This window comes from Propithecus coquereli, unplaced genomic scaffold, assembly GCF_000956105.1.
Source record: "Propithecus coquereli isolate 6110/MARCELLA unplaced genomic scaffold, Pcoq_1.0 Scaffold313, whole genome shotgun sequence".
NCBI classification, from domain to species: Eukaryota; Metazoa; Chordata; class Mammalia; order Primates; family Indriidae; genus Propithecus; species Propithecus coquereli.
Genome location: NW_012148764.1, coordinates 403153 through 412858, shown reverse-complemented (window position 1 = coordinate 412858; position 9706 = coordinate 403153). Strand labels below are relative to the sequence as shown.

General features: G+C 43.3%; 1 protein-coding gene across 1 annotated transcript in view; it reads right to left on the bottom strand.

The window, feature by feature from the left end:
• Positions 1-9706, bottom strand: part of ROS1 (ROS proto-oncogene 1, receptor tyrosine kinase) — a 135309-nt gene that overhangs the window by 97842 nt on the left and 27761 nt on the right. Inside the window, 4 exon segments of the mRNA XM_012650123.1 lie at positions 80-264; positions 1720-1796; positions 2434-2635; positions 8668-8806. Coding sequence (XP_012505577.1) covers positions 80-264; positions 1720-1796; positions 2434-2635; positions 8668-8806 — 603 coding nt within the window.

The window sequence follows — 9706 nt, the reverse complement described above, 5'->3', positions numbered from 1 at the left end:
TCTAATATATTAAGATATTAGAATAATTTATTCTAGAAATATTAGAACATATTCTTCTAATCTTTTATTCTAGAAGTACTTCTTCTGGAAATTCTGGGTCTTTCTTTTCACACCAAGGAATCATCTCTCGGATACACTGACCTGTAACGTTGTGGTGTACAGCATCCGACTGAAGGCAGTGTGCCTCATCTACTAAGTGTTGCAAAGATCTCTTTCTCAGAGAAGTTTTTCTGGATAAAAAGAGCCACTGTTCCTCTTCTTGAACTGAGAAAACATGATTTGCAGACAGACAGACCAACCATATGTACACTACCATAAAAAAGACAGATACCACCCATCAAAGCCAGGGGACTAACACTTGAAAGAGACTGGTCAGATTTTCTCTGAAGGCACTGGGGCATTGCATCTATGGTATAATCCACATAATTCCGTGGTTGGGGATAGGAAGTACAGGGTCAATCAAGTAAGATTTATGTGTATGTTCCCCAAATACTCCCAAAATAACATCACATGAAGTATCACCATTCTCAACAGGCTTGCTCCAGTAAGAGCTCAGCCCATAACCTCAGCCATGAGAATTTTCTGGGTGGAGGGGTCCAGGCCAGAGTTGGTTATTGCGTAACACACAGATAGACAGACATTGGTTGTCTCTGTGTGGCCTTTAGCATCTCTCCTTTTGAGATAGGAGAAAAGTCCTTAGAAGAACAAAACCTGAAGGCTGCAGAACTCTGCTTGATGTCCTGTTCACTTGGAGACTGATGCAGGGCGCATGGGTAAATACTTTTAGGGCAATTAATAAGTGTTATGCAATAATCACAGTAACAACAACCTTAACTCTGCTCTATATTTAACTGGACCTTTGGACATGCTTCTTGAATAACAAAAATACCTCTCCTTTCCTAGAGTCTAGGAACAGCCAAAAAACTAAAGGCTGGTGATAGATGACATTCGATATCCACTGGCGTAGGCATGTGCAGAGGAGAGTAAGGGGCAGTCAAGTCAGCAGATGGGCTTCCAGCGAAAATAGAAAATAGACTCCTAGGGTGTGTTATTCAACGCTCTTATGCTAGTCTCCCCCAAAATTTCCAATCCTTCTTAGAAAGCATTTTTGTTTATAATTTTGCTCACATATGCACCATACAGTAAGTATTCAACCTCCCAAGGCAAGCATTAAAATACCAAAGCCAAAAAAGTGTGCTTACAAAATAATAACAAAAGATAATCTGGCAAATGGTAAAATGTAAATGTGAATGGTAAAATGTAAATTATTAAAGTCCAGATATATTTAAAAACCTTAAGGAGCTGGGAAAAAAGGTATCTGATATGTACGGAACGATTCTACATAATGTAAAATGGGTATTAGGGCAGAAAGTCACATGTATCCCCTAAGTGTGTCAATGTGAGTCACAATCGCTAGTGATTTCAACGGAAACCAAGGATGTGTTTAAGGCCATTTTTTCAAATCCCTAAATTTTTTCATTCTTATTTTAAATCCCCAAATTCTAATGTGAAAATTTTCAATGTAAGGACTTACTTCGATTTGCCAAATGCTTAGATTCATTTAAAATTGAAAACTTTCCAAGTGCCCAAAAGAGAACATTCATTTGGGCAGAAGAGGTGGGGTTTTGAGGTCTACCAGATGACCAGGATGTCTGGCTCTGAGCCCACCCTTGCCACCCTTCATTCCCATGTAGCAGAAGGAGCAACCTGGGCTGTTACCTGCTGGGGATGGAGTGGTAATACTAGACTCTGCTTCTGGACCCTCACCAACTTCATTTACTGCTGCAACAGAAAACCTATTCCAAAAACAATTTAGAGAGATGTGTTTCACATGGCATGGTGTGAACATGAGATAAAAATAGAAGAAGAAATAACGTTTCTATTTAAAGGACCGTGTGGCAATGCACGTATCTGGTTACTTGGTGCCACTGCTCAGCACTAAAATGACCATCAATCACACCCTTGTTTGCATTCCCCAGAGAACAGTTGAGGGTCACAGAGGTCAAAACCTGAACTCTGCTATCTGCACGACCCTCATTCCTCTCCTAATTTAAAGAGGCCTTAGTAAATGCTAAAAAAGCTAACAAAAGTAAAATAATCCCCCTAGTGGTTAATAAAAATACCATTAACAGAACTTCACCTCCCTGCTTTTTTATATTGAGTTAAATGGAAAAAACAGCATTCATGGTGTTTATGATGTCTTTATTAGCCCACATTTATAAGGATCCTCTGAATATCATAGAAAGAGAATGTTTTTGCTTAGGATGGTGTAATCTAGTAAGCAGATAAGCAACAAGGACTTCAACTTAATAGCATGGAGTCAGTGGCACTTCTCAAAGTACATTTAAAATATTTTGGGGCCATATTTCTAAAGTAATTATCATGCCTGTAGCCATGTGGGTTACATCTTCCTCTGTACCCCTTAACTCTTACCTGTAGGTGGTATTTGGAAGGGTGGAGTAAAACTGGAAACTCGTTCTCTGTGTCCCTGAATCTAATTTTTGATTTTTGCTGATCAGCCTTAAGTTATAACCCAAAATAGGTCCACCTGGGAATTGGGGTGGAGCCCAACTGACTTCCACAGTGTCGGGACTTGAGCTCTCAATATTCCTAATGAAAGGAGCAGTTTCAGGAACTGGAAGAGATAATGGTGATATCATGAGCAGAAAAATGAACAGGGTTTATGTTTTCAAAATAGGATTTTTTTAGAGTCTTATTTTTTGAAAAGTTAACAGAAATATTTTTATTAATTCTCAAAATATGTGCTAGAGGGAAGGTGGTAAGGTATCTATGAGCTGTAGCCCTTGATCCCTAAGTGATACTACTTTCCCAAGAGGCTCTTGCAAATGTTATTTTCCTCACTTCTAATTAACGATATAAAATTAATTGTAGAAATATACAAATAGGATAAATGTTCTAGAAAAAAAAATTGTCAAAAATCTCTAGAGACATAAATGAGTTTTAACATGGGATGGAACCAGGTTAGGAAAGAGAAAAGAATCTGAACAAAACTGGAGTTGATGATTAACATGAGTGGCAAAAGTCAGTCCTGTGGCCTTTTCACTCACTTGAGTGCTGTAGTCTGACTAGTTCCAGCTCAAGATGTGAAATTAAAAAAAAAAAAAAAGATGTGGGTTTCAGATACACCAGAATTAGAACAGTCTTTTCCACTTTTTTTGACCTCAGTTCTGATCGGCCTGACTACACCTTCCTCACCCCAGCTCTCATGGTCCGGAGAATCCAGGCCTACTGAGCTTCGGCAACACCCCTGCCCTTGCATTATTAAAGGAGCATGCATGACATGACTGAGATTTCACTCACAGACCCTAGGAGCTACCTAAGTGGCAAAGAACAGAAAGGAAAACGAATGATCTGACAGTTTCCCATCCATGTCTCCACCTACTTTTCATATCCAAACCCCTGAAACCACACTCTTTTATTTCCTCTTGACATAGAATGACACACTTGGATGTCACTTTGCTCTTGAGTAGACTTCTTTCCCTCTGAACCTTTTTAGCAAATGTTCTGCATCACCACTGACTCGGAGTTGGGAGAAATGAGGGAGTTTGGCTCTCACGTTGGATGAGTTTTCACAAGACCTCTTAATTGGTCTCTCAGCCTTTCTCTGCTACAATTCCTCTCCAACTCTCAGACTAAGTTTCAGCAAATACAAACATCATTACGTCCCTCCTCTGCTCCACAGACTCAGTCACCTTGATGAACAGGGAAGCAGGAAATATCTCCCACTGAATTAGAATCAGGAGGTCAAAAAACTTAACTTGTTAGGGTCAACACCCAAACGTGATCTGCTACACGTCAAGCAAGTTAAATGCCATGGCAAGATGTTATGTCTAAATCTTCTCCACAAAAAAACAATCCTCCCTAAAAGGCTGGTATTCCTTGCCTAAAAATCATCCCTCTTTGTTAAGAAATTATTTTCTGCAAGGCTCCAGTTAAAAGGCAATAACATCATCTAAAATCATATAATTCCCATAACTAAAAGAAAATAGGGGCCGGAAGTGGTAGCTCACATCTGTAATCCTAGCACTCTGGGAGGCTGAGGCAGGAGGATCGCTTGAGGCCAGGAGTTCAAGACCAGCCTGAGCAAGAGCAGAGACCTCATCTCTACAAGAAACAGAAAAATTAGCTGGGCATGGTGGCATGCACCTGTAGTCCCAGCTACTTGGGAGGCTGAGGCAGGAAGATCACTTGAGCCCAGGAGCTTGAGGTTGCAGTGAGCTATCATAATGCCACTGCACTCCAGCCTGAGTGACAGAGTGAGACCCTGTCTCCAAAACAGAGAGAGAGAGAGAGAGAGAGAGAGAGAGAGAGAGAGAGAGAGAGAGCACTATGAAGCAATGAACACAAAATAGATAAGTTTCTAAGTTTTGATGTGGTTAGAAAAGTGAGAAGGAATCAGAAGCATGAGGTACTATTCATGAAAAGGACACTCACTGTAGGGTCTGGAAGACCTGGAGGGCATGTGGGCTTGCATATCTAGGAGAAAGGCCCAGGGCCCAGAAATGAAAAACAAAATTTGCCTTCTTCATTATTTTGATTTGACCAGCATGGGCCCTGGCCCACGGTATTTCTCCAGCACTAAAAAATGTTCCAGCACTGTTGGAGTACATGAGGCATTGCTTGGAACAAGGAAGGACGCATTTTACTATCATCTGGAACATTTCCAACATGGCCCTAGGCCAGTCTCTGACCTGTAGTTCTAAGCCAAGATGGTCAGAGAATAATCAGCAGAGGTGACCACACAAACCCTGAAATCTGCTAAGCAATGAGAGGGCATTCATCAGGGAAAGGGGGAAATGCCCTCACAAACTTCTTCAGCTGCTCAGCTCTGCTTAGGTGTAAGGCCTGGTTCAATCTGAGGCTCTCTGCACACAGCTGCACCTCCAGAACTGAGGGGTACGGAATCCTTCCAGCCTGGAGCAGTCTTCCCGGGTCACCTCAGCTACCTCTGAGGGCGAGGGCACCAGACAACTCTCCCTGAGCATCTGTCTGCTCCAGCACTCGCCTCCCCATGAGGCTTCTAGGCTTGAATCTTTTTTCTGGGGTGGAAGTCACATCTTCAAAAGAAGAAATCAGAGAATTCCTCAATATATGTACTGTTTTTTAAAATCATCTCTGATAAAATGTTAAAATATTGTAATAACTTCCCAGCTGGCCTCTACCTATGTACTTTCCAACCTCTCTCATTCTCTCGATCTATTCTGTGTGTAGTTGCCAAAATTCTCTTTCTGAGAAGCATGTAAAGCAAGTGACCCCTCTGCTTTAAAACTTTCCATAACTTCTAACTGTTCTCTAAATAAAGTCCAAACTCCTCAGCCTAGGCATTTAAGATTCTTGGTGATCTGGACCTCACGTGCCATCCCAACGTTATTCTCATTATTTTTCTTCCTGTGTCCTGTGCTCCCAGCAGATGGAGTAGTCTCTGTTTTCCCTCCATGCCTTAGAATCCAATCTCCATGACTCTGCTCCTGCAGACACCTGGGCCTGCTCTGTCCTCTCCTCACCTCAGGTCTAACTCAACAAAGGAAACTTCCTCCAGAGAGGTGTCTTCGATATTTCGTTCCAGAAATAATATCTTCCTTCCCTGAACTTCCAGGAATGTGCCAATACCTCTCCTCTGTTTTCAACCAAGCGTTGCCATATGTGGGGTTAGTTAAGCATGTGCTTTATCCCCTCTACACGAGAGTAAGCTTCCTAAAGGCAGCATGCATGCACCTATAGATATCCTGTGAATATATTTTGAACAACAGAACAATAGCATTTACTCAAAACTAGTGTTGCTATACGAATGTATTAGTATTCAGCAGAGGGCAGCTAAGTTAAAGCCGTATTCTGATAGGGCTACATTCTGAATAAAGGTTGGAAAATGGTGAAGCTAGAACCTAGCAGAAAAGCAGCTTTTGTTGCTTTCCAGAGATAATGTGACTGTGTCCTATTCAGTGGTCCTCATTTTTTAAACACTTGCCTCTCTTGTCTTTGGACACCTTCAGCTCCTGAGTTTCCTCCTTCTCGGTGTCCTTTGCTGTCCCTCCTTCTCTTCCTGGTCACCACGAACTGGGACGCTCTTGGGCTGACACCCTGACCTGCTCCTCTTTTCAACCACGTTCATGCCAAGCCCATGCTGGACACGGCATCTGTATGTCGGTGACTCCCAGGCTGGTGTTTTGGATGTCTCCCACCTACTCCTGAGTTCCAAATCCATACATTTAATCGCCACCTCGGAAACTCCACTTGGATGTCTAATAGGCATCTCAGGTTTTACTTGACCGAAAACAGACCCTTTGATTTTCTCTAGGAAGCCACTCCTATTCTACCCTTCCCTGTCTCAGTGGATGGTTACACTGAAAGTCTGAGTTAGCAAGCTTTTCTCTCCTTCCTGCCCACCAAGTCCATTCAGCAACCCTATCAGCTCTATCTTCAGAATGTTTGACAAACCTTTCCACCTTCTTCACCATGACCACTCTTGTCAGAGCCACCATCACGATCTGCTTGGCCTCCTGGCTCCCCCCTGCTTCCCCTGGCCCACTCCCACCTGCAGCCTATTCTCCATGCAGCAGCCAGACTGAAAGTTTTGAAACTCGAACCAGTCCCTCCCCTGCCTAAAACTCTCCAAAGACTTGCTGTCATACTTAGAATACAGTCTGTACTCCTCATCACAGCCTAGTGGCCCCATGTGCCCAAGCCTCTGGCTGCCTATCGGATCCCCTCCCCTACTCCCCATCGGACTCACGGCGCTCCAGCCACTATAGCCACACTAGCCACTCCCCAGCTTATTGCCACTGTCCTTGCTCTTCCCTCTTCCTGGAAAACTCATTCCTGGATATTTGCATGGTTTCTTGCCTCATGTCCTTCAAAGCTCTGCACAAAGGTCATTTTTAGAAGGCCTCCCTGACCAGCCCTCCACCTAAAATGGTTCCCCGCCCCAGGCCCTCTCTATTACCATCCTACTTTTTCTTCCTGGCGCTCACTCCTATGTGAAATTACACTGTATTGTTTGGTGAGATGCATCCTCATTCCTCAGTGCTATATCTACCCATGAATTTTATGTGAATACTCCCGCCTCTTACCCCACTCCATTTCTCCCCAAGGAGAAGGATGAACACCCGCTTGGTGGCAGCAGCCGTGTGCCACAGTTCTCCATAGGGTGGAGGTAATGATCTCGAGGTCTTGAAAAAAGCAGTTTGGTCTCCTTATCCCTCCCTCTCTAGCAAAATCAGCAAGAGACAGCAGTGTCTGCTCAGGAGACTCAAACTTTCTCTTCAGTGGGTTGTTCTGAAGTCGGAGCTGGGGAGCAGGGAGTCGGCAATTTCATCCCAATTTTCATGCTAAGCTACATCATCCAACTTGGTCTTTATCAGAAATAATGATGATATTCCTGCTCACTCTTTCATTTTATCTTTTATTGGTTCAGAACTCAGTCTAGAAAGAGGGATGCTATTTACTGGGTTTCCTCATAACCCCAGCAAACACTTTCACTTCATTACTTGCCTATCTCCCCTAGCTGGAATGGAAGCCCCAGGAGTGTTGGGACTTTATCATCTTTGGTTCCTAGAACAATGTCTGTTATGTAATAGGTGCTTAAAGAATACTTATTGACTAAGCAAAAAAAGTACCTGACCTTCCTTTCAATGCTATTAAAAATGTAATACAAAATAACCAACTTTCCAATTAAAAAACAAAAATGAAGGTGAATCTTTTCACATTTTTCATTGTTATGCACCCAAGGATGTTTATAACCTAGGCCACAAAAGACTACAAATTATGTCAAGAAATAAAAATAGAATCCAAACACATCTTACCACACCACTGCCACTCCTTGGCCTCCCTCCCCAGGGTCACCGAGGTGGCCTCTTCCCAGGTCTCCCTGCTTCCTCCCACATAGGCACAGTTCATTCTCCGTACAGCAGTCAGAGTGGTACTTTTAACGTGTAGGGCAGGTCACATCCAATCATGTCACTCCTCTGCTCAAAACCTGCAAGTGACTCTCCTTCCACTCAGAGCAAAAGCTACAGTCCTTACAAAGGCCTCTGAGGCAGACTGTGATCTGGCCCCCACCACCTCTCTGGCCTTATCTGTTACTCCTCTTTCCCCTTCACTCTGCTCCAGCCACACCAGCCTCCCTGGATGCTCTTGTCTTAGGGCCTCCATACAGGCCATCCCTCTACCTGGAATGCTATATCTCGGATATCTGCTTGGCCAACTCCCTGGCCTCCTTCAAGTCTTTGCTCAAACTTTACCCCACCAGCTCACTGAGGCTTATTCTGGCCACCTTATTTAATACTACAACTGGCCTCTCCTTCCCCTCCCACTCCGTATTTTCAATCCCCCAAAGGACAAACCCTGCTCAGAATGTTCCTCTTACCATAGTACATAGCACCATCCTACTTACAATATATTAGTACTTTCCTTATTTCTCATGTTCATTGTGTAGAGTATTTCTCCTCCACCAAAATGTGAGCTCATTGTCTGTTTTGATCACAGAGATATTGTGAGCACCTGGAACACTACTTGGCACATAGGTACTCAATTGTTGAATGGATTAATTAATGAAGGAATAGATTTATTGCATTGTTTGAATTAAAAATGAACTAAAGCTAAGCTTGGGAATAACGTCCTTCTTTCACATGCCATGTGTGCACACCGTACCTCCATATGGATGAGTCCTGTAACTGGGACTTGGAGGAGAATAAAGCTGCAGCTGGGCTGTGAAGATCCAAACCACCCGGAAAACGTACGTGGTGAAGGGGTGCAGGGGCTCTGCCATGTACGAGGGCTTGGACACGGTCTAGATCAATGAGAGATCAATACTCAGCATTGGCAAAATCACCACCACACATTGTGACTTAAGAACACAGATTAATTTGTAGAAGATGGATGGCCTTTTGGACACTGGGCCACCCAGGGCCTGCCAGGCCCGATGAAGTAGAAGCCTGGAGCTTAGAGCTGAGCTATCCAGATATCATCTGCATAATTCACTCAGAAATTCTCTCCTTTTTCAAAAAAGCAAAATTATGGATTCAATTATTTGGCACTTACCTCAAAGATTTACTTAAATTTTTCCACGTTCATATACTTAGTGTCTTGGGACTATTTTTACTGAATTTTCTCATGTTTTCCTAGAAGGTACAATTCTGGGTGACCACCCTAGACAGTGCTTCTAAATTGGACCAACCCCTGTGAGAATCTTCCTCCCGCCCTCCATCCTAGCTGGAATCAGTTTAGCTGGGATGGGCAGATAATGGCCAACAGGATGAGTGGTTGTGTGGTGCTGTGCTGAAGGAATATACTCATGTGTCCAGTATTACATTTTCTTTATAAAATAAAGGGTTTCACATAGCATGTTACAGAGCAGCAGAGATTAAAGTCTAAAGTCCATCTAATCCAGCCACTCATTTTACGCTTGAATCTTTTTTAGAATGCCCCTTTTTTTTTTCCTGGAGACAGGGTCTTGCTCTGTCACACTGGCTAGAGTGCAAAGGCATCATCATAGCTCACTGCAACCTCAAACTCCCGACCATAAGCAATCCTTCTACCTCAGCCTCCCAAGTAGCTGGGACTACAAGCATACACACCATGCCTGGCTAGTTTTTCTATTTTTTTTTTTTTGTAGAGATGGGGACTTTCTCTTGCTGAGGCTGGTCTTGAACTCCTGGCATCAGGCAATCCTCCTGCCTCGGCCTCCCAA